This window comes from Arachis hypogaea, chromosome 9, assembly GCF_003086295.3.
Source record: "Arachis hypogaea cultivar Tifrunner chromosome 9, arahy.Tifrunner.gnm2.J5K5, whole genome shotgun sequence".
Lineage (NCBI taxonomy): Eukaryota > Viridiplantae > Streptophyta > Magnoliopsida > Fabales > Fabaceae > Arachis > Arachis hypogaea.
The window spans coordinates 119,619,075-119,643,153 of record NC_092044.1 but is presented as its reverse complement, the minus strand read 5'-3'; the positions used below and the strand labels follow the sequence as shown (position 1 = coordinate 119,643,153).

Here is a 24,079-nt window from a genome sequence, read left to right as displayed (position 1 = left end):
TGAGACTTTTTTTTATGTTATTTTTTTGTATTTTTTATGTACTCTTTGTACTCATTTTTATAGAATCTTACTATAATTAATAATTTTTCATAACATATTACTATAGTTAATAAAATTAATTTAACATAATTATTAATTTCTCATATCATATTAATATAATTAATAAAATTACTTTAAAAATTTACTAATTTTTCGGATCATATTACTTTAATTAATAAAATTACTAAAAAATAACTAATTTCTTAAATTATATTATTATAGTTCATAAAATTACTCTAAAAAAAATACTAATTTCATATGACATTTTACTATAATTAATAAAATTATTCTCGATATCATTTAACTATAATTAATAAAATTAACATAACAAAATCACAGATTTTTAATATATATTACTATAATTAATTAAGTTACTCAAAATATTATTAATTTTTCAGAACATCTTACCTTGAAAAAAATATATGTTTTGTATATCTAAATATTACTTTTATATCTAATCTTTATTTTAAGTCATTTCTCTGCCTTTTTAATTTCTTCCCAACTTTTGACATATAAAAATAGTATTATATCACCTTTTGTTTTTATTAATTTAATGTAAAAAAATAAAATTTTTTGTCTTATCAATTAGATGCAGAAAGAAAATCGTTTCTTTTTATTTGATATCTGTTTTTATGTTTTTTTATATGTCTTTGACTATCAATGATTGAATGAAAATTTCATAAATATTTTGTTATTTTTTAATTACTTTGCAATATTTTTTTTTTTATTTTCTAAAATATTGATTATGTAGAGTATTATATTCGAGATTTGAATACTTAAATATTTACTTTGAAACTAAATTAAACCCTAAACCCTAAACCCAAACCCCTAAACCCCAAATCCCAAACCCCTAGACCCTAAACCCTAACCCCTAAACCCTTAAAACCCTAAACCCTAACCCCTAACTCCTAACTCCTAAATCCCTAAACCCTAAACCCCTAAGCCCCTAAGCACCTAAACACCTAAACCCCTAAGCCCATAGACCCATAGGCACTAGACCCTAGACCCTAGCCCCTAGCCCCTAGACCCTAGACCTTAGACCCTAAACCCTAAACCTTAAACCCTAAACACGAGACCTTTGAGATGGGGAGGGGGCGGAATACCGTGTGAGTTATGCCTCATTGGTGGCAATTTATGAATTTATATAGAACGTCAACAAAAAAAAAACACCGAACATATAAATCTGAGTTCACTATTGAAACCCATCAATAAAAGCCAACATGTCAAATGAAAAGCCCAACAGTTTCAACCAAAACAAAAAAATATGAAAAATTAAATCAAACAACACAAAAAGAGAAGTGAAAAAAGGAATAAACTAATGAATCAATCAAAATAGAATGCTCACCAGCCTGAGAAGGCAACTGAGTTTGCTGCTTCTGCTGCTGAGCCGCCGCAGCTGAACCCTTCTTGGGTGGAGACGTCAGTGCCGCCGCGGCGATTTTATGTGAAGGGTCCTCGGCGTCGTCATCTAACAAATGGAAAGTGTTCGCCGTCGCCATTTTTGGAAAGCCGGGGCGACATGAAGTGCGACGAAGCAGACCAGAGAGAGAAGTGTCAATATTGTCGGTGCGGTAGGGTGCTACGGCGAAGAAGGAATGCCGGCGCAGCTCGGAGAGCAACGGAGCAGATCAAAGAGAGAGTGGGAGGAAGCAGGCCAGATAGAGAAAAGGAGCCCTACGGTTTACCTTTTCTTTTCCTTTTTCTTTATTCCTAAAATTAGTGAGGCTGACACCTGGATGAAAGTTCCACAACAAATATACAAGTAGGAGCAATGTTCTAAAAACCGGTTCGAACCGTGAACCGGTGAGAATTACGATTCGGTTTTATGCCAAAACCGAAAAAAATAAAAACCGTTGTTGAACCGCTAAACCGGCCGGTAACCAGTCAGTCGAACCGAACCGAGACCCGGCCGATTTTTTGCTTGGCCCAAAAACACTCAAAATGCGCGTTTAGCTTTCAGTAACCCCCTCCCCAACTCTTGCGTTACCAACCCTAACCCACTCCAAATCTCCAACGGCGCAGCAGCACACGCTCCCTCGTCCCTCCCATCACCCTCGAGCTAGCCGTTCCTCTCAACGCCGGCGAGCTCAGTCCCTCCCTTTCGCGCTGCCACGGTCCCGCTGGCGCTAGCTCTATTTCACCGCAGCCACTGTCCCATTCGAAGGTGCTCCTTCTATCGGTGTCTCCTTCTTTTGTGTTATGTTCAAGGCTTCTAGCTTCGAAGGTGCTCTCTTTCGCCGCCGTCGCGCTCACATAGAGGAAGAATCATCACAAGTGTCGCCGTTTCCTCCTCCTCTCGATCAAGCCGTCATCCACTTCTCTGCTGCGCCGCTGTCTACTTCTCAATCCTCCTACTCGCCGCAGTCTTTCATCCGCTTTCTACTTCTCAATCCTCCTCTTTCCCCTGTTCCAAATCTATGCGGTCAGACCTTCTCTTCTAGGCTTTCTAGCTCGGCACGTCGTCCAGTCTTCGTCGGTGACTTCGGTGTTCAAGGCTTCCAGCTGCTGCGCCGTCTAGTAGCCGTCGTCATCCTGCTGTCGGTGGAAGGTTAGTGAATTTGTTTTTGAGTTTGAGCTGTCAAACCCAAGGTTCTGAAAACCGGAACGGATTGGCCGGTTTGACCGAATTAACCGGGAACCAGTCATTTGACCGGTCCGATTTGTCTTTAGAACTGTTATGCAAAAAACCGATTTAAAAACCGGATGAACCGGTGGTTAATCGGCAAACCGAGTGAACCGGCCGGGTTTTTTCAAGTCCCGGTTCGCTGATCCAACAATCAAAACGGCGCCGTTTTGATTCCAGAGAAAAAACAAAAACCCAATGCTGAGTTATCCCCTTTCTTTCTCTAACAAACACCCTCACCAACCCTAGATTCTCCTAAACGGCGAAACCCTATCAGAGCCACCATCACCATCTCCCCTTTCATTCTGCTCTTCTCCTCGCGTCGCCAGAAGCTAAGGTCGGTTCGGGGCTGTTGTTGGCATCGCCGTTTTTCTGTTCGAGCTCTCTTTGTCGCTGCTTCTTTGCTCTTCATCGTTGGTCGTTGCCGCTTCTCCAATCCTCGCCGTGGGTCGTCACTGCTTCTCCCCTCCTTGCCGTGTCGTTTCTTCTTCTCACCTCCTCGTCGTTTTTTTCTGTGTCCCCTTCTCGTCTCCCCGCCAGTCTTGTCGTCGCTGCCTCTCTGCTCCGTGTCTCACTGTCGTCGCTTATCTGTTTCACGTTACTAAAATTCCCAATTTGAATTTCTCTATCTCGCTGGCTCTATGCTGTCTTTTCCTCTCCTTCGCTGGCAATCCAGATAACGTAAAACCTCCCCTTTATCCTCTTCAATAATGTTCAATTTGTTGTAATTGTATTACATTGTTTTCTTCTTTATTTTGTTCTGAATATACATATGATATATTATTGATGATTCTGCTGAGTTTTGAGATATTCATTTTCTGAAGTTTTATTTGAATTCAGTCAGTTGATGTTGAATTAATTCTGCTAAGATTGAGTTATAAATTTACTTTTTTTAAGTTTAATTTATTAATTATGCTGAGATTATATTTGCTGAGATTGATATTGAATTAATTCTACTGAGATTGCCAGATTGGGTTATAAATCCAATCTGTTTTACTTGTTATTTTGGTAAATTGTTATTTTGCTGTCATTGATTCAAAAGAGAAACATTGCTACAATTCTGCATTGGATTTACTATATAGCTTTAAAATAATGGTTGGATGAAGTTCAAACAAGGAGTAGTTTATTCATAGAAAAAGAGAATGAAGTTAAGAAGTAAAGAACAAAAAGATTACCTAATTTATGAAAATGGAAAATTCAGGAATGGAAACCTAATTTATAAAGGTTATTCATGCTTTTATATTGTGTTTTTTTTTTGTTTAGTTAATTTAATTGTTCAGTTTTTGTGTATTCTGAGCTTCTTACTGTGCTGTGGAATTGCTTCTTCTAGTTCAAATTGAAGACTATACTGATTTCTTTTTCTCCCTGCACCATACTAAAATTTGTGGCCTCAAATTTAGGTAGCCTATAATGGATCATTATCTTCTGTTATATCAGGAACTGATATTGTTTGACCAAGCTTAGAAGTTGCTAATGTGTTATATATACATGAAGATTGAGAAACTTAAATGAAAGAACCAAGCTTCGACCAATTTTAATTCATACAATGCTTTAATTGCTCTGCACCTTATCTCACAATATATGCCACTTTGAATTTTTAATAATTTTATGTTATATTTAACTAAACCGGTTCAACCACGGTTCGACCTCGGTTGAACCATTGAACCAATGAACCAGTTACTTGACCAGTCCGGTTCTCGCAACCTTGGTCAAACCCAAAAAACCCCTAAGCTGCTTCAGTTTTTTTGGTTGTTTCCAATCCAGCACAGCCTTGGATGAGAGCGAAAGTGACCCTTGGATTTCTTTTTCCCCTGTTTCAATCAGCTTTTCAATTTTTTTTTTAAACTTGTGTATTAGTCTTTTGTTATTCAGTCTTTTAAGCATTTAGTCAAATATTCAAGTTGTAGCAGCACTTCATTGCTTCAAAGTTCAAACAAAACAAAATTGAGACAATTCAAGAATAAGCTAAAAAGTGTGAAGAAACCGAGTCTTTCTACCAAAAATTACTTAGCTAAAATCAAGAAATTTGTTTTTTATTTTGAGCTGTTTCAGTGTTATGAATTTGATTTTGAATGTCTGATGAGTGATTTGTGATTTTTGAATCTGAAATTAATTAATTTGTGATCAGTGTTTTGAATTTGAAATTTGCGAGAAGTGATTTGTTATGCTGCATTGCTGCTGTTGGTATTTAATTTGTTGTTGAAATAGTTACGGATTTGTTGAAATAGTTACTTATTTGTTTAATTCTGAATGCTCGGTTCTTCTTCTTTCTTTTAATTTCTGAAATTTTTGTTCAAATTTTCTTGTAATATTTTGTAATGTTTTGTATGTTTGTTGCTGTTTTGTAATTGCTGGTTGCTGGTTGCTGGGTGCAGGTTTAGTGTCATCACTGATTTGGAATGTTTTATAATGTACAATGTTTGTTGTTGTTTTGTAGTTGCTGTTTTGTAATTGCTGGTTGCAGGTTTAGTGTGATTATTGGTTAATGTTTTGTAATGTTTGGTGCTGAAGGCTGATTGTTGAGTTCAGATATAGTTGTTTATTTTGACTTGGGTAAAGAGACTTATGGTCATTTTTTCCTGCCTTGTATCAATTCAGATGATTATTTTCAGAGGATGAGCACTTATTTATGTATCTTGAGAAACTGTTTCTGTTTGTTATGAGCACTTAGTTTCACCAAGAAAGCTTAGTTTGTTATGAGCACTTAGTTTCACCAAGAAAGCTTAGTTTCGCCAAATGGTCCTCAAAGCAACTCATCCAAAATGCTGCTGCACAAATCCAAGTCTATTATCTCTTAAAGCCTGCATGCTCTTTCATTTGGTGAAGTCTTTCTAGCAGTAGTCCACTGCCAACTTTGTTATTAATAATGTTATCAAATTTGTTTATCCAAGTACTATGTTTATTTTTTTCAGTTGGATTTATGATAATTCATTTGATATTCTTCCTATTCTTGTGAGATATTTCTTTTAACATTTTGTGTACTAATGAGGAATTGTACTTGCTTGGTATCATGCTTTCATCTGGCAATTTTGTATTTACTATTAAAAAAAAAAGAAATCCTAAAAAAGTAACTTACCACTCCATTGGAAAAATTTCATACTACCCTATACCCTCAACTTAATACTTGCATATTTATAATTTATTTATTATTTTATTCTAAAATGGGTTTTTTCGGTTGAACCACCGGTTGAACCGGTTGGACCAATAAACCAGTGAACCAGTGACTAGAGCGGTTTGATGACCGGTCTGGTTCTCAGAACCTTGAGTAGGAGAGGAGATTAAGTTAAACACCCTCATTTTTCACCCTAGATCTCCGCAGCCTCATCTTCTTCCTCTGCCTCCAACCGCTGCTTCTCCTCTCTTCTAAGGTTCCCTGCGTCTCTGCCGGCGCCAGCCACTAGTTCGCCGTCGTTCATCGACGGTGCGGTCGACTTTGCGTTCTCCGCAAGTCTCGACGAGGCGCTGTTCCCGGCGAGATTCGCTAGAGAGATGGATCGCCGTGTCAGGTCTGGTGGCTTGTGTGTTTATTCGCTAGCAAGGCCCAAATGAAATAAATTATAACCCCGTTGGATGAAAAACTCTATGATTGGGTTGGGTCTGGGAGACACTTCACTCACAATCTTATTTCTTATTCATCTTCTCTTCTCTTCACGTGTGTTTTGTTTTTCTAATTCTCTCGATCAAATTTTAGTCTCAGGCGTCTTCTCCAATAATCCCAACGAACGAGTGTCAAGACTGGCCTTGCAGGTTAATCAATGGATAGAAAAAAGTACAGAATTATGATGGTCTCTGATTTTTTCTATCCCAACTTTGGTGGCGTCGAGAACCACATCTATTATCTCTCTCAGTGCTTACTCAAGCTAGAGCACAAGGTCATAATCACATTCTCTGTAATTCAATCAATTTGTTAGTTAATGATTTTCTGCTTATGCTGTTAATTTCGTTTTCGTAATTTCTATGAATTAAAAGAAAAATATATGATACGAGTATTATCAAATTCAGGTAGTGGTTGTAACTCATGCATATGGAAACCGATCTGGGGTTAGATACATGACTGGTGGTTTGAAAGTTTACTATGTTCCATGGAGGCCTTTTGTTATGCAGAATTCATTCCCAACCCTATTTCCCTCACTCCCCATTATTAGAACCATTCTCATTCGAGAAAGAATCACTATTGTCCATGGACATCAAGCATTTTCCACTCTCTGTCATGAAGCTCTCATGCATTCTAGAACCATGGGGTACAGGGTTGTATTCACGGATCATTCTCTGTATGGATTTTCGGATGCTGGAAGCATACATATGAACAAGGTCTTGCAGTTTACATTGGCTGATGTGAGTCAGGCCATATGTGTTTCGCATACGAGCAAGGAGAATACAGTGCTGCGGTCGGGGCTGCCCCCGGAGAAGGTTTTTGTTATACCTAATGCTGTGGACACTGCAATGTTCAAGCCAGCGGTGGTGCAGCCGAGCCGCTCGGAGATTGTTATTGTTGTTATTAGCCGGTTGGTTTATCGCAAGGGAGCAGATTTGCTTGTTGAAGTCATTCCAGATGTATGCCGTCTGCATCCCAATGTGAGTATGCATCCCAATGTGAGTAGATGATTGAAAAAAAAAAAAGGAAAAATATTTTTGGTTTTTCTTGCATCACATATTTTGAGTGTAATTCCATGCTAAGGTCCCTTGTGGGAATGGTTTTGACCTTTCTCTGCCGTACTTCAAATTGCAATGTTTTTATTTGGTTCAATTTCTCTATGGTTCTTGCCCTATTGCTTTGTATAAGTTATATTGCTTTTGTGTAAAAGTCTAAATGCTGTTTTTCAAAGCTGTAGTGGGATGTTAAATATGTGAAGTACCTATAGAACCTCTTTGAGAGGCCACAGCATTCCCAAGGAGTTTGCACATTGCTTTCTGATGATAATTGGAATTGTAGGTTCGTTTCATTGTTGGAGGTGATGGACCTAAGCGTGTGTGGTTGGAGGAGATGAGAGAAAAACATTCTCTTCAAGATCGAGTTGAAATGTTGGGAGCCGTGCCACATGCACAAGTCCGATCTGTTCTAATATCAGGACACATCTTCTTAAACAGGTTCAGCTTCCTTATACTTTCCTCCTTTTAAGCTTTCCAATGATGATATTAGAATTTGTACATGTCACCATGTTGTCTAATTTTGGAATTCAAGCAATGTTGGAAGCTTATGTTATTTTCATTTTGAGAGCTTCAACATTCAGGTCATTTTACAATCCATATCTATTGTCAATCATTAATAATGTTTGAATTATTTCAGTTCGTTAACTGAAGCTTTTTGTATAGCCATATTAGAGGCTGCTAGTTGTGGATTGTTAACAGTTAGCACACGTGTTGGAGGAGTTCCCGAGGTGGGTGCAACTTTCCTTCTTTTACCTGTTCAGTATGAGAATAAATGCTCTTTATTCTTTAATTAGTTTAATTTTTCTCACAAAAATCTGTTTCTTCCAATTCCACAATTTTGGAATGCTGTCTTGCAAGGATTGATATGGATTCACTTCTTTGCTGTATAGGTTTTACCAGATGACATGATCATTTTGGCAGAACCTGATCCTGGTGATATGGTGCTTGCAATTGAAAGGGCAATATCAATGCTGCCAAAAGTTGATCCACAAGTCATGCACCACCGGGTGATTGTTGTTTGAGGGATACGTCCCTGATTCAATTGGTAAAAACTAGTTCTTTTTTAATTTTTTTTCTTTTTTCCTTTTTGTAGATGAGGGAACTCTATAACTGGCATGATGTTGCCAAAAGGACTGAAATTGTATATGATCGTGCTTTGAAGTGCCCCAATCAAAATCTATTTGAACGGGTCTCACGGTACATTCTTAACATTATATGTTGAATTTGATTGTAATGGTATTGTATACTCTTCACTTTAAAATTGTAAAGGGAAATCTGATTTTTATTCTTTTTATGTGATTAGTTGAGGATAAAATTACTTGTTCTGCTTCTAACATAGTTTAGTTGGGTTGGTAGCTGGCAAAGCAAGGAATCATTAGGTTTTTCATTTAGTATCTACACTATTATATTTATTCTTGCTATGCGGACAGTTTTTTGGATTACTAAATTAGGAAACAGAACATGAAGCTGATTATTATTTCTGGATTTTTCTCTTCCATTCAAAGATTGGTGTCAATTGGATATCAAAGCCTACTTAAGGAATGAAGGGGCTAGTTCTAGTAGAAACTGATAGTCTGTGTTCTGTCAGATACCTTTATTGCGGAGTGTGGGCAGGCAAGCTGTTCTTCGTGGTTATGATAGTTGATTTTTTGTTTTGGCGGCTATTGGAACTATGGCAGGTAAGCTAGTGGCCTTAGATATGCTTGCCATTTTTAGCTTATTTATGTTTTTAGCCTATAAGCATACTACTTGCATTTCTACTTTATTAGCCTGCAGAGGACATTGAGGAGATGCCAGATTTAACTCTTCCACACATCTCCAACAAAGAGACATTGCAAAAAACCGAATGAAACGCGTATTGTGATATTGAATTTTCATTACTGCACCAGAAATCAGAGGCATGAAGCTTTGTTAGTGACATAGTGTCAATGTGTTAGAATTTACTTTGTTTAGTAATCAAACATGTCAATTTGTTCTTTGGAATTGAAATCACGATTTATTTATTTTTTCTGAGAGGTGCTTATAGTTTAGGACTTTAGGTTCTTTCTTTCACGAGAATTTGCGACTTCCAGTTTTTGTTCCTTGGAAATAGTCCCACAAGAAAGATCCTCTCTTCCATGTAATGAAAATTATGTTTGAGATAGTTCTATTGACTCTATATGTATGCTTATTGATTGGGCTAGTTTAATTGACTGCCTAAATTGCTTTACAAATTTGGCTTGACCTGTTAACTTACACTTAATGGTTTTGTTTTTGGTCATAACACTGTTAGGGCTCGGCAAAAAGATCCGAATTTTGGATTTTATACCCAATTCAGACCAGATCATTTGAAAAAATCCAGTATCAAATAAAAAGAAGTCAACCAAATTACATCGATATTGTAATTTAGTTTTTTAATCCAAACCATTTAAACAGTTTCAGATCTGGAACCAGAATCAGATCCAAATTTAGATCCAAAAAAAAATTCTAATCTGAGTTTGACATTGAGTTTGGTTTTGCAGTTCACCATTAACACACACAACCTCTTCTTCTTTCTCTTTGGATCGTCGTTGCACTGCCGTTTCGCCATCCACCTTTCTCTTGGGGTACCAACGCTCTAGAAAAGTGTTGATAGCCTTGTGGCTTCGGAAAATGAGACTTGGAGGGAGAGAATGAGGTAGGTAATGATGTTTGGACTTATGTTTATTGAGATTGAAAGCTTCTACCCTAATGATTAGGATTAGTCTTGAAATTCATAAATTACATGGGAACTAGGGGTCTTTGCTTGTTTTGATTTTGGTTCTCCTAATTGCTAGTTGTAATGTGAAGGTTGTTGAGATGGAATCATGAATAGAGCAGAAAACATAAATTTAAAGCTCTTCTTTTCTTTTTAAATGATACTGCATTGATTTAAACATGCAACAAGAAATTCAGACTTAAAAGATGTTCAAATTTATATGGTATCTTTTTTTTTTCTGCTCTATTCAAAATTCCATCTCAACAACCTTCACATTACAACTAGCAATTAGGAGAACCAAAATCAAAACAAGCAAAGACCCCTAATTCCCACGTAATTTATGAATTTCAAGACTAATCCTAATCATTAGGGTAGAAGCTTTCAATCTCAATAAACATAAGTCCAAACATCATTACCTACCTCATTCTCTCCCTCCAAGTCTCATTTTCCGAAGCCACAAAGCTATCAACACTTTTCTAGAGCGTTGGTACCCCAAGAGAAAGGTGGATGGCAGAACAGAGCGGCGGTGCAGCAACGATCCAAAGAGAAAGAAGAAGAGGCTGTGTGTGTTAATGGTGAACTGCAAAACCAAACTCAATGTCAAATTCAGATTAGAATTTTTTTTGGATCTAAATTTGGATTTGATTCTGGTTCCAGATCTGAAACTGTTTAAATGGTTTGGATTAAAAAACTAAATTACAAAATTGATATAATTTGGTTGACTTCTTTTTATTTGATACTGGTTTTTTTCAAATGATCTAGTCTAAATTGGGTATAAAATCCAAAATTTGGATCTTTTTGCCCAGCCCTAACAGTGTTATGACCAAAAACAAAAGGCCAAGCCAAATTTGTAAAGCAATTTAGGCATTTAATTAAACTAGCCGATCAATAAGCATACATATATAGTCAGTAGAACTATCTCAAACATAATTTTCATTACATGGAAGAGAGGATCTTTCTTGTGGGACTATTTCCAAGGAACAAAAACTGGAAGTCGCAAATTCTCGTGGAAGAAAGAACCTAAAGTCCTAAACTCTAAGCACCTCAGAAAAAATAAATAAATCATGATTTCAATTTCAAAGACCAAATTGACATGTTTGATTACTAAACAAAGTAAATGCTAACACATTGACACTATGTCACTAACAAAGCTTCTACCTTGTCTCACTAAAATCTAAATGGCAATCCAAATGCTTCATGCCTCTGATTTTTGGTGCAGAAGCTGCCTAGTCCAGCAATGCAATGAAGCCAACTAAACAATAAAATATCCTCTTTGTATTCTGCATTGCAGACTAGACAGTAATGAAAATTCAGTATACGCATTTCATTCGGTTTCTTGCAATGTCTCTTTGTTGGAGATGTGTGGAAGAGTTAAATCTAGCATCTCCTCAATGTCCTCTGCAGGCTAATAAAGTAGAAATGCAAGTAGTATGCTTATAGGCTAAAAACATAAATAAGCTAAAAATGACAAGCATATCTAAGGCCACTAGCTTACCTGCCATAGTTCCAATAGCCGCCAAAACAAAAAATCAACTATCATAACAGCTTGCCTGCCCACACTCCGCAATAAAGGTATATGACAAAACACAGACTATCAGTTTCTACTAGAACTACCCCTTCATTCCTTAAGTAGGCTTTGATATCCAATTGACATTAATCTTCGAATGGAAGAGAAAAATCCACAAATAATAATCAGCTTCATGTTCTGTTTCTTAATTTAGTAATCCAAAAAACTATCTGCATAGCAAGAATAAATATAATAGTGTAGATACTAAATGAAAAACCTAATGATTCCTTGCTTTGCCAGCTACCAACCCAACTAAACTATGTTAGAAGCAGAACAAGTAATTTTATCCTCAAGTAATCAACAAATCACATAAAAAGAATAAAAACCAGATTTCCCTTTACAACTTTAAAGTGAAAAGTATACAATACCATTACAATCAAATTCAACATATAATGTTAAGAATGTACCGTGAGACCCGTACAAGTAGATTTTGATTGGGGCACTTCAAAGTACGATCATATACAATTTCAGTCCTTTTGGCAACATCATGCCAGTTATAGAGTTCCCTCATCTACAAAAAGGAAAAAAGAAAAAAATTAAAGAAGAACTAGTTTTTACCAATTGAATCAGGGACGTATCCCTCAAACAACAATCACCCGGTGGTGCATGACTTGTGGATCAACTTTTGGCAGTATTGATATTGCCCTTTCAATTGCAAGCACCATATCACCAGGATTAGGTTCTGCCAAAATGATCATGTCATATGGTAAAACCTATACAGCAAAGAAGTGAATCCATATCAATCCTTGCAAGACAGCATTCCAAAATTGTGGAATTGGAAAGAAACAGATTTTTGTAAGAAAAATTAAACTAATTAAAGAATAAAGAGCATTTATTCTCATACTTAATCGGGAAAAGAAGGAAAGTTGCACCCACCTCGGGAACTCCTCCAATACGTGTGCTAACTGTTAACAATCTACAACTAGCAGCCTCTAATATGGCTATACAGAAAGCTTCAGTTAACGAACTGAAATAATTCAAACATTATTAATGATTGACAATAGATATGGATTGTAAAATGACCTGAATGTTGAAGCTCTCAAAATGAAAATAACATAAGTTTCCAACATTGCTTGAATTCCAAAATTAGACAACATGGTGACATGTACAAATTCTAATATCATCATTGGAAAGCTTAAAAGGAGGAAAATATAAGGAAGCTGAACCTGTTTAAGAAGATGTGCCCTGATATCAGAACAGATCGGACTTGTGCATGTGGCACGACTCCCAACATTTCAACTCGATCTTGAAGAGAATGTTTTTCTCTCATCTCCAACCACACACGCTTAGGTCCATCACCTCCAACAATGAAACGAACCTACAATTCCAATTATCATCAGAAAGCAATGTGCAAACTCCTTGGGAATGATGTGGCCTCTCAAAGAGGTTCTATAGGTACTTCACATATTTAACATCCCACTATAGCTTTGAAAAACAGCATTTAGACTTTTACACAAAAGCAATATAACTTATACAGAGCAACAGGGCAAGAACCATAGAGAAATCGAACCAAACAAAAATATTGCAATTTGAAGTACGGCAGAGAAAGGTCAAACCATTCCCCCAAGGGACCTTAGCATAGAATTACACTCAAAATATGTCATGCAAGAAAAACCAAAAATATTTTTCCTTTTTTTTCAATCATCTACTCACATTGGGATGCAGACGGCATACATCTGGAATGACTTCAACAAGCAAATTTGCTCCCTTGCGATAAACCAACCGGCTAATAACAACAATAACAATCTCCGAGTGGCTCGGTTGCACCACCGCTGGCTTGAACATTGCAGTGTCTACAACATTAGTTATAACAAAAACCTTCTCCGGGGGCAGCCCCGACCGCAGCATTGTATTCTCATTGCTCGTATGCGAAACACATATGGCCTCACTCACATTAGCCAATGTAAACTGCAAGACCTTGTTCATATGTATGCTTCCAGCATCCGAAAATCCATACAGAGAATGATCCGTGAATACAACCCTGTACCCCATGGTTCTAGAATGCACGAGAGCTTTATGACAGAGATTGAAAAATGCTTGATGGCCATGAACAGTAGTGATTCTTTCTCGAATGAGAATGGTTCTAATAATGGGGAGTGAAGGAAATAGGATTGGGAATGAATTCTGCATAACAAAAGTCCTCCACGAAACATAGTAAACTTTCAAACCACCAGTCATGTATCTAACCCCAGATCGGTTTCCATATGCATGAGTTACAACCACTACCTGAATTTGATAAAACTCGTATCATATATTTTTCTTTTAATTAATAGAAATTACGGAAAAGAAATTAACAACATAAGCAGAAAATCATTAACTAACAAATTGATTGAATTACAGAGAATGTGATTATGACCTTGTGGCCTAGCTTGAGTAAGCACTAAGAGAGATAATAGATGTGGCTCTCGACGCCACCAAAGTTGGGATAGAAAAAATCAGAGACCATCATGATTCTATGTTTTTTTCTATCCATTGATTAACCTACGAGGCCAGTCTTGACACTTGTTCGTTGGGATTATTGGAGAAGACGCCTGAGACTAAAATTTGATTGGGGGAATTAGAGAAACAAAACACACGTGAAGAGAAGAGAAAATGAATAAGAAATAAGATTGTGAGTGAAGTGTCTCCCAGACCCAACCCAATCATAGAGTTTTTCATCCAACGGGGGATATAATTTATTTCATTTGGGCCTTGCTAGCGAATAAACACACGAGCCACCAGACCTGACACGGTGATCCATCTCTCTAGCGAATCTCGTCGGGAACAGCGCCTCGTCGAGACTTGCGGAGAACGCGAAGTCGAACGCACCATCGATGAAGGTTGGTGAACAAGTGGCTGGCGCCGGTGGAGACGTAGGGAACCTTAGAAGAGAAGAGAAGCAGCGGTTGGAGGCAGGGGAAGAAGGTGAGGCTGCGGAGCTCTAGGGTGAAAAATGAGGGTGTTTAACTTAATCTCCTCTCCTACATGTATGTTTGTTGTGGAACTTTCATCCAGATGTCAGCCTCACAAATTTTTGGAATAAAGAAAAAGGAAAAGAAAAGGTAACCCACAGGGCTCCTTTTCTCTCTCTGGCATGCTTCCTCCCACTCTCTCTTTGATTTGCTCCGTTGCACTCCGAGCTGCGCCGGCATTCCTTCTTCGCCGTAGCACCCTACCGCACCGACGACATTGACACTTCTCTCTCTAGTCTGCTTCGTCGCACTTCATGTCGCGCTGGCTTTCCAAAAATGGCGACGGCGAACACTTCCCATTTGTTAGATGACGACATCGAGGACCCTTTACAGAAAATCGCCACGGCGGCACTGGCGTCTCCACCCGAGAAGTGTTCAGCTGCGGTGGCTCAGCAGCAGAAGCAGCAAACTCAGTTGCCTTCTCAGGTTGGTGAGTATTCTATTTTGATTGATTCATTGGTTTATTCCTTTTTTTACTTCTCTTTTTGTGTTGTTTGATTTAATTTTTCATATTTTTTTTGTTTTTGTTGAAACTGTTGGGCTTTTCATTTGACATGTTGGCTTTTATTAATGGGTTTCAATAGTGAACTCAGATTTATATGTTCGGTGTTTTTTTTGGTTGTCGTTCTATATAAATTCATAAATTGCCGCCAATGAACCATAGCTCACACGGCATTCCGCCCCTTCCCTATCTCAAAGGTCTCGGGTTCGAGTTCTACCAGCTGCAACTGAGAAGAAAAAATTGGTAAGTATGTGCGGAGTGTGTGGGTGTATATTGTGTACCAAAAATTTAGGGTTGTCCAATTGATTGGGGTACCTAGGATTGGAGGTTGTCTAATCCACCGACCAAAAAAAATTTCATAAAATAAGAAAGATCTCCGGATGATCATGAACCCTGAAACTGTTTTTAATAACGGAAATGTTTGGTAGTAAAAAAAAAAATCAGCAAAAAACAGTCATAACTTACCTTATTTAGCATTAATTAATTGTTACGACAATTAATGAATGCTAAATAAGATAAATTCTTGCTGTTTTTTTATGAGGCCTGTTACACATACAAGTCTTTTTGACTTACAAGTCTTACAAGTTGGCACAAGTCCAACAAAAAACACGCATTACACTCCCACATTTAAGAGTAAATAAATAAACGCACGTTATTCAACCACTTCCTGTTTCCAAAGCGCGCTACTCACCATGCATTATAAATGACTCTTCTTCTTCTTCCTCCATGAAAACGAGTTTCTTGCCAAATTTGAAGATAATGGAACTTTAGAAATACACCCAAACGATTACAAAAATACACTCAAACGATTACAGAAATACACTCAAAAGATTACAGAAATACACCTAAACGGTTACAGGAATTCACCCAAACGATTATAGAAATACACCCAAAGGATTACAGAAATACACCCAAAGAATTACAAAACTACACCCAAAGGATTTAAGAAATATACCCAAAATTCGTTGAAGTACAAATTATGCATCATTTAGAACTCTTTCTCTTTCTCCTCCTCATCTTTTGGTGCTTCTTCTTCTTCAAAAACGATTTCAGAGCTTGATGTCAAAAAATAATGGAAATCGAGAATAACGAAGAAAGAAAACAGAGAGAAAAGCACGTAAATGAAGAAGGAAAAAGAGAAGGCAAGAAACAAAAGAAAAGAAGAAGAAGAAGAAGAAGAAGAGGAAAAGGAAGAAGAAGAAGAATGTGCAGTAACGGTTGAAGAAGGAGAGAGAAGTCAAGAAACGAAAGAAAAGAAGAAGAAGAGGAGGAAGAGGAAGAAGAATGTGCAGCAAGAAGAAGAAGAATGTGCAGTGAAAACGTGCAGTAACGGTTGAAGAAGGAGAAAGAGAAGGCAAGAAACGAAAGAAAAGAAGAAGAAGATGAAGAGGAAGAAGACGTGCAGGAAGAAGAAGAAGGAGGTGCACTTGTAAAGACTTGTATAAAAAAATACTTGTATGTAGAGAATTTATCTTTTTTTTATCTCCCTAGTATTACCCAATACTTTAATCAAATCTGTAACTTAAAACTTAAAAGTGTTATACACGCTGCTTCTCCTAATTGATCAATCTTTCTTTGGAGATTAAAGAAACGTGCCTTCATTGTATATAAATGCATACTTTTTTCTTTTAAATTCTTAGTTAAAACGCGACAAATTTTAGAGCTCTAGCAGCAACTAAAAGAGAAGCATGTGCATAAAACACAATGATCTTGAAACATAATAAAACCTATATACACTCCATATGCAAACACTACAATTGCTTCCCAAATAAAGAATTAATTAGGTCTCTTCAAGCCTTTTACTCTTTTGTGATACCAAAACATGAGTTTGACTCTAGCGTTGCAAACGCTATGCGTAGCTTAAGATTTTGTTTCTTGATTTCAAAAAAAAAAAAAAAAAGAAAGAAAGAAGAAGAAGATGAAAGAAGTGAAGTTTTTTTGGAAGAAAAGTTCAACTTCTTTCTCTATAATAATAGTATTTTGTGTAAGGAAATTTGAAATAACTATGCATTGAACTTCAATGCGGAAGTAACGGAAATTATTGTTATAGAAGCCTTTTATATTTATTAAAGGAAAAGTATATGGAATCAAGAGATTATTAGTCAAAAACTAAACAAAACCACATTAATTTATATTAACAATTAATTTTAAATTTTTTAAATTCAATTTAAAATTTTTTAAATTAATTAAGTAAACCTAATTAAAACCTATAAAAGCCTTCTTCTTCTCTTTCACATTAACCTATCCACCTCCAACAATCACACACACAGACCTCTCTCTCACCAATGCTACTAGAAGCGCCGGCGACTTCTATGCTCTTCGCGACGCCCTCAATAAGCGCATCCAAGACAACTGCTTCAGCATGAAGTCCACCTTCGACTTCGTCACTGACAAAACCTTCTCCTCTTCCCTCCTCAACCACCTCCTTCAAACCCTATCCTTCCTCAACTGTGGCGTCACTCGCAAGAACGCGTTCAATTCCCTCATCACGCACCTCTGTAAGCTCCAGTGCGTCGATGACGCGCTCCACGTTTCGATTGGGAGGGAGAGAGAGCGATTGGAAGCAAACGTGATAGGGAGGATGAGAGGGAGAGATGAGGCACTTCGGATAGGGGATGGCGCTGGAGCAGCCTCTCCCCATGAATATCAATACCGATTCCGAGGAGGAGCCACCACTCTCTGACACAGTTGCCGCCATGCTTCAATTGAATCAAAAAAGATTGAAGAAAGATGAAATAATTGAGTTTCATTGATCTTTAAACACTTGATTAGGTGTTCTGTGTTCAATCCAAGTAGCAAGTGTATAGGAAAAATGTTGACTTTGATTTGTAGAGTTCAATTGATAGTAATCTAAGGATGGGCTTTTGCTTTTTTATTTTTATTTTGTTTTTAGTGTTTTTTATTTTTAAATTTTATAAAAAAAGTGAAAATAATAAAATTTTATTTTTTATTTTTATTTCATGTTTTTTTTGTTGCAGATGTTGCTCTCTGCGTTTTGCGATATTAGGTGCCGTTTTAATGATTAAAGAGACTGCAAACTGCACAATTACAGAATTATAAAAAAAACATTCATTTAATATGAAAAAAATATTCTAATACTTAACAAAAGAAACATCCAATTATATTTTAGCAAAAATAATTAAATATTTATAAAATTTAAAAAAAAATTTAAAATTTTTAAAGAAATAGAGACATTCACATTTGCAATACAAAAAAATTCGAAAAATATATAAAAGAACATCCATTTAGTATAAAAAAGAAACATTCTGATACTTAGCAGAAGAAACATCCATATATATTAACTCGTAGAGATTTTGAATTCACCCAAAGGTATTTGGCTGGTTTTTGACTAATACTCTTTTGATTCCCTAGCATTACTCTTTATTAAATTATAATCATAATTGTAATAGTATGTGACTTGAAGCAAGTAAGGCTGAGATAAAGATGATTCTTGACCAAGATTGAGATGAATATAATTCTTGATCACAAGTATGGAAAGGTAGATAACAAGTTCTCTAATAATAGCAATTCCTAACCAACTAGATACCCTAAAACTGAATGCAGTTAAGCTAGGGATATTATATTAATTGATTTACAATTCTAATCCCATATTATACCTATATCCATTATAATAATCACAAGTTTAAACTGATATATATGATGGTACTTCGTTAGCGTAGCATTCTTTTATGATATTGAAGAGTTTGACTATATTGTTTAATTTGTTATTTGTTGATCTGTTTCAACTTTCTTCCATGTAGGTGACGACTGAGCAAGGTTCTGAAAACCGGACCAGATCGGTCGGTTTGATCGGATTAATCGAAAACTGGTTATTTAGCTGGTCTGGTTGACCTCCAAAACCTCTCTAAAAAAAATCAGTTTAGGATTTAGGGTTTAGGACTTAGGGCTTAGGGCTTTAGGGCTTTAGGGATTTAGAAATTTAGGGGTTGGGGCTTGGGGCTTGGGGCTTGGGGCTTGGGAAATGGGGAATGGGGCTTGGGGGTTAGGGCTTGGGGCTTGGGACTTGGGGTTTAAAAGGAGGAAAATATAAGGAAGCTGAACCTGTTTAAGAAGATGTGTCCTGATATTAGAACAGACCGGACTTGTGCATGTGGCACGCCTCCCAACATTTCAACTCGATCTTGAAGAGAATGTTTTTCTCTCATCTCCTCCAACCACACACGCTTAGGTCTATCACCTCCAACAATGAAACGAACCTACAATTCCAATTATCATCAGAAAGCAATGTGCAAACTCCTTGGGAATGCTGTGGCCTCTCAAAGAGGTTCTATAGGTACTTCACATATTTAACATCCCACTACAGCTTTAAAAAGCAGCATTTAGACTTTTACACAAAAGCAATATAACTTATACAAAGCAATAGGGCAAGAACCATAGAGAAATTGAACCAAACAAAAAACATTGTAATTTGAAGTACGGCAGAGAAAGGTCAAACCATTCCCACAAGGGACCTTAGCATGGAATTACACTCAAAATATGTCATGCAAGAAAAACCAAAAATATTTTTCATTTTTTTTTTCAATCATCTACTCACATTGGGATGCAGACGGCATACATCTGGAATAACTTCAACAAGCAAATATGCTCCCTTGCGATAAACCAACCGGCTAATAATAACAATAACAATCTACGAGCGGCTCGGCTGCACCACCGCTGGCTTGAACATTGCAGTGTCCACATCATTAGGTATAACAAAAATCTTCTCCGGGGGTAGCCCCGACCACAGCACTGTATTCTCCCTGCTCGTAGGCGAAACACATATGGCCTGACTCACATCAGCCAATGTAAACTGCAAGACCTTGTTCATATGTATGCTTCCAGCATCCGAAAATCCATACAGAGAATGATCCGTGAATATAACCCTGTACCCCATTATTCTAGAATGCATGAGAGCTTCATGACAAAGAGTGGAAAATGCTTGATGTCCATGGACAATAGTGATTCTTTCTCGAATGAGAATGGTTCTAATAATGGGGAGTGAGGGAAATAGGGTTGGGAATGAATTCTGCATAACAAAAGGCCTCCACGGAACATAGTAAACTTTCAAACCACCAGTCATGTATCTAACCCCAGATCGGTTTCCATATGCATGAGTTACAACCACTACCTGAATTAGATAATACATGTATCATATATTTTTCTTTTAATTCATAGAAATTACGAAAAAGAAATTAACAGCATAAGCAGAAAATTATTTACTAACAAATTGATTGAATTACAGAGAATGTGATTATGACCTTGTGGCCTAGCTTGAGTAAGCACTGTGAGAGATAATAGATGTGGTTCTCGACGCCACCAAAGTTGGGATTGAGAAAATCAGAGATCATCATGATTCTGTGCTTTTTTCTATCGATTGATTAACCTGCAAGGCCAGTCTTGACACTTGTTCATTGGGATTATTGGAGAAGACGCCTGATACTAAAATTTGATTGGGAGAATTAGAGAAACAAAACACACGTGAAGAGAAGAGAAGATGAATAAGAAATAAGATTGTGAGTGAAGTGTCTTCCAGACCCAACCCAATCATAGAGTTTTTCATCCAACGGGGGATATAATTTATTTCATTTGGGCCTTGCTAGAAAATAAACACATGAGCCACCAGACCTGACACGTCGATCCATCTCTCTAGCGAATCTCGCCGGGAACAGTGCCTCGTCGAGACTTGCGAAGAATGCGAAGTCGAACACACCGTCGATGAAGGGGGGCGAACTAGTGGCTGGCGCCGGCGGAGACGCAGGAAACCTTAGAAGAGAGGAGAAGCAGCGGTTGGAGGTAGAGTAAGAAGGTGAGGCTGCGGAGATCTAGGGTGAAAAATGAGGGTGTTTAACTTAATCTCCTCTCCTACTTGTATATTTGCTGTGGAACTTTCATCCAGGTGTGTCAGCCTCACAAATTTTAGAAATAAAGAAAAAGGAAAAGAAAAGGTAAATCATAGGGCTCCTTTTCTCTCTCTGGCCTGCTTCCTCCCACTCTCTCTTTGATCTACTCCGTTGCACTCCGAGCTGCGCCGGCATTCCTTCTTCGCCGTAGCACCCTACCGCACCGACGACATTGACATTTCTCTCTCTGGTATGCTTCGTCACACTTCATGTCGCGCCAGCTTTTCAAAAATGGCGACGGCGAATACTTTCCATTTGTTAGATGACGACGCCGAGGACCCTTCACAAAAAATCACCGCGGCGGCACCAGCGTCTCCAACTGAGAAGGGTTCAGCTGCGGCGGCTCAACAGCAGAAGCAGCAAACTCAGTTGCCTTCTCAGGCTGGTGAGCATTCTATTTTGATTGATTCATTGGTTTATTCCTTTTTTCACTTCTCTTTTTGTGTTGTTTGATTTTATTTTTCATATTTTTTTTTTGGTTTTTGTTGAAACTGTTGGGCTTTTCATTTGACATGTTGGCTTTTATTGATGGGTTTCAATATTGAACTCAGATTTACATGTTCAGTATTTTTTTTTTGTTGACGTTCTATATAAATTCATAAATTGCTACCAATGAGCCATAGCTCACACGTTATTCCGCTCCCTTCCTATCTCAAAGGTCTCGGGTTTAGGGTCTAGGGTCTAGGGTCTTTGGGTCTATGGGTCTATGGGCTTAGGGGCTTAGGGGTTTAGGGGCTTAGGGGTTTAGAGGTTTAGGGTTTCGTGTTTAGCGGTTTAGGGGTTTCGGTGTTTAGGGGTTTAGGGTTTAGGAATTTAGGGGTTTGGGTTTTAGGGGTTAGGGTTTAGGGGGTTAGGGGTTAGGGGTTTAGGGTTTAGGGGTTTAGGGGTTTATGGGTTTTAGGGGTTTTAGGGGTTTATGGGTTTAAGGTTTTAGGGTTTTAGGGGGTTAGGATTTAAGGTTTAGGGGTTTGGGTTTAGGGGTTTAGGGGTTTAGGGGTTTAGGGTTTAGGGTTTAGGGTTTAGGGATTTAGGTGCTTAGGGCTTGGGGTTTGGGGCTTAAAAGGAAGAAAATATAAGGAAGCTGAACCTGTTTAAGAAGATGTGTCCTGATATTAGAACAGATCGGACTTGTGCATGTGGCACAGCTCCCAACATTTCAAATCGATCTTGAAGAGAATTTTTTCTCTCATCTCCTCCAACCACACACTCTTAGGTCCATCACCTCCAACAATAAAACGAACCTACAATTCCAATTATCATCAGAAAGCAATGTGCAAACTCCTTGGGAATGCTGTGGCCTCTCAAAGAGGTTTATAGGTACTTCACATATTTAACATCCCACTACAGCTTTGAAAAGTAGCATTTAGACTTTTACACAAAAGCAATATAACTTATATAGAGCAATAGGGCAAGAACCATAGAGAAATTGAACCAAACAAAAAAATTGCAATTTGAAGTACGGTAGAGAAAGGTCAAACCATTCTCACAAGGGACCTTAGCATGGAATTACACTCAAAATATGTGATGCAATAAAAACCAAAAATATTTTTCCTTTTTTTTTTCAATCATCTACTCACATTGGGATGCAGACGGCATACATCTGGAATGACTTCAACAAGTAAATATGCTCCCTTGCGATAAACCAACCGGCTAATAACAACAATAACAATCTCCGAGTGGCTCGGCTACCCCACCGCTGGCTTGAACATTGTAGTTTCCACAGCATTAGATATAACAAAAACGTTCTTCGGGGGCAGTCCTGACCACAGCACTGTATTCTCCTTGCTCGTAGGCGAAACACATATGGCCTGACTCACATCAGCCAATGTAAACTCCAAGACTTTATTCATATGTATGCTTCCAGCATCCGAAAATCCATAGAGAGATTGATCTATGAATACAACCCTGTACCCCATGGTTCTGGAATGCATGAGAGCTTCATGACAGAGAGTGGAAAATGGTTGATGTCCATCAAAAATAGTGATTCTTTCTCGAATGAGAATGGTTCTAATAATGGGGAGTGAGGGAAATTAGGTTGGGAATGAATTCTGCATAACAAAAGGCCTCCACGGAACATAGTAAACTTTCAAACCACCAGTCATATATCTAACCCCATATCGGTTTCCATATGCATGAGTTACAACCACTACCTGAATTCGATAATACTCGTATCATATATTTTTCTTTTAATTCATAGAAATTAAAAAAAAAGAAATTAACAGCATAAGCAGAAAATTATTTACTAACAAATTGATTGAATTACAGAGAATGTGATTATGACCTTGTGGCCTAGCTTGAGTAAGCACTGAGAGAGATAATAGATGTGGTTCTCGACGCCACCAAATTTGGGATAGAAAAAATCAGAGACCATCATGATTCTGTGCTTTTTTTATCCATTGATTAACCTGCGAGGCTAGTCTTGACACTCGTTCGTTGGAATTATTGGAGAAGACTCCTGAGACTAAAATTTGATTGGGAGAATTAGAGAAACAAAACACACATGAAGAGAAAAGAAGATGAATAAGAAATAAGATTGTGAGTGAAGTGTCTCCCAGACCCAATCCAATCATAGACTTTTTCATCCATCGGGGGATATAATTTATTTCATTTGGGCCTTGCTAGCGAATAAACACACGAGCCACCAGACCTGACACGGCGATCCATTTCTCTAGCGAATCTCGCCGGGAACAGCGCCTCATCGAGACTTGCGGAGAACGCGAAGTCGAACGCACCATCGATGAACGGCGACGAACTAGTGGCTGGCGCTGGCGGAGAAGCAGGGAACCTTAGAAGAGAGGAGAAGCAGCGGTTGGAGGCAGAGGAAGAAAGTGAGGCTGCGGAGATCTAGGGTGAAAAATGAGGGTGTTTAACTTAATCTCCTCTCCTACTTGTATATTTGCTGTGGAACTTTCATCCAGGTGTCAGCCTCACAAATTTTAGGAATAAAGAAAAAAGAAAAGAAAAGGTAAACCACAAGGCTCCTTTTCTCTCTTTGGCCTGCTTCCTCCCACTCTTTCTTTGATCTGCTCCGTTGCACTCCGAGCTGCGCCGGCATTCCTTCTTCGCCGTAGCACCCAACCGCACCGATGACATTGACACTTCTCTCTCTGGTATGCTTCGTCGCACTTCAT

At 37.8% G+C, this 24,079-nt stretch overlaps 3 protein-coding genes, 1 long non-coding RNA gene and 1 pseudogene across 8 annotated transcripts; 1 reads left to right on the top strand and 4 right to left on the bottom strand.

The window, feature by feature from the left end:
• The first annotated feature begins 2,853 nt into the window (after positions 1–2,853).
• On the top strand, positions 2,854–9,525 carry LOC112712659 (phosphatidylinositol N-acetylglucosaminyltransferase subunit A). Of its 5 annotated transcripts, none has more exons than XM_025765582.2 (9): positions 2,868–3,343; positions 6,354–6,534; positions 6,665–7,237; positions 7,596–7,750; positions 7,950–8,040; positions 8,203–8,319; positions 8,406–8,509; positions 8,901–8,991; positions 9,082–9,525. In XM_025765582.2, the coding sequence occupies exons 2-9, from the start codon at positions 6,418–6,420 to the stop codon at positions 9,160–9,162; spliced, it is 1,329 nt and encodes a 442-aa protein (XP_025621367.1). In that variant the 5' UTR covers positions 2,868–3,343; positions 6,354–6,417; the 3' UTR covers positions 9,163–9,525. The 5 variants fall into 5 exon arrangements, 4 of the variants coding, with proteins under 4 accessions (XP_072059821.1, XP_072059820.1, XP_025621367.1 ...); XM_025765581.2 differs by having other exon boundaries at positions 6,665–7,255; XM_072203720.1 differs by having other exon boundaries at positions 2,854–6,534.
• A 923-nt stretch (positions 9,526–10,448) lies between these two features.
• Positions 10,449–12,279, bottom strand: LOC140172995 (uncharacterized). Its single transcript, XR_011866146.1, has 2 exons — positions 12,192–12,279; positions 10,449–12,106 (listed from the first exon to the last, which is right to left on the bottom strand). It is a non-coding gene; the product is annotated as an uncharacterized lncRNA (long non-coding RNA).
• Positions 12,280–12,476: 197 nt separating this feature from the next.
• LOC112712661 (phosphatidylinositol N-acetylglucosaminyltransferase subunit A-like) lies at positions 12,477–14,413 on the bottom strand. Its single transcript, XM_072203721.1, has 3 exons — positions 13,952–14,413; positions 13,249–13,821; positions 12,477–12,913 (listed from the first exon to the last, which is right to left on the bottom strand). Exons 2-3 carry the CDS (start codon positions 13,771–13,773, stop codon positions 12,731–12,733), a joined length of 708 nt encoding a protein of 235 aa, XP_072059822.1. The 5' UTR covers positions 13,774–13,821; positions 13,952–14,413; the 3' UTR covers positions 12,477–12,730.
• A 4,672-nt stretch (positions 14,414–19,085) lies between these two features.
• Positions 19,086–20,908, bottom strand: LOC112709651 (phosphatidylinositol N-acetylglucosaminyltransferase subunit A-like). The gene is made up of 3 exons (XM_072203718.1): positions 20,307–20,908; positions 19,604–20,176; positions 19,086–19,265 (listed from the first exon to the last, which is right to left on the bottom strand). Exons 1-2 carry the CDS (start codon positions 20,397–20,399, stop codon positions 19,697–19,699), a joined length of 573 nt encoding a protein of 190 aa, XP_072059819.1. The 5' UTR covers positions 20,400–20,908; the 3' UTR covers positions 19,086–19,265; positions 19,604–19,696.
• Positions 20,909–22,004: 1,096 nt separating this feature from the next.
• Positions 22,005–24,079, bottom strand: LOC114924470 (phosphatidylinositol N-acetylglucosaminyltransferase subunit A-like; annotated as a pseudogene).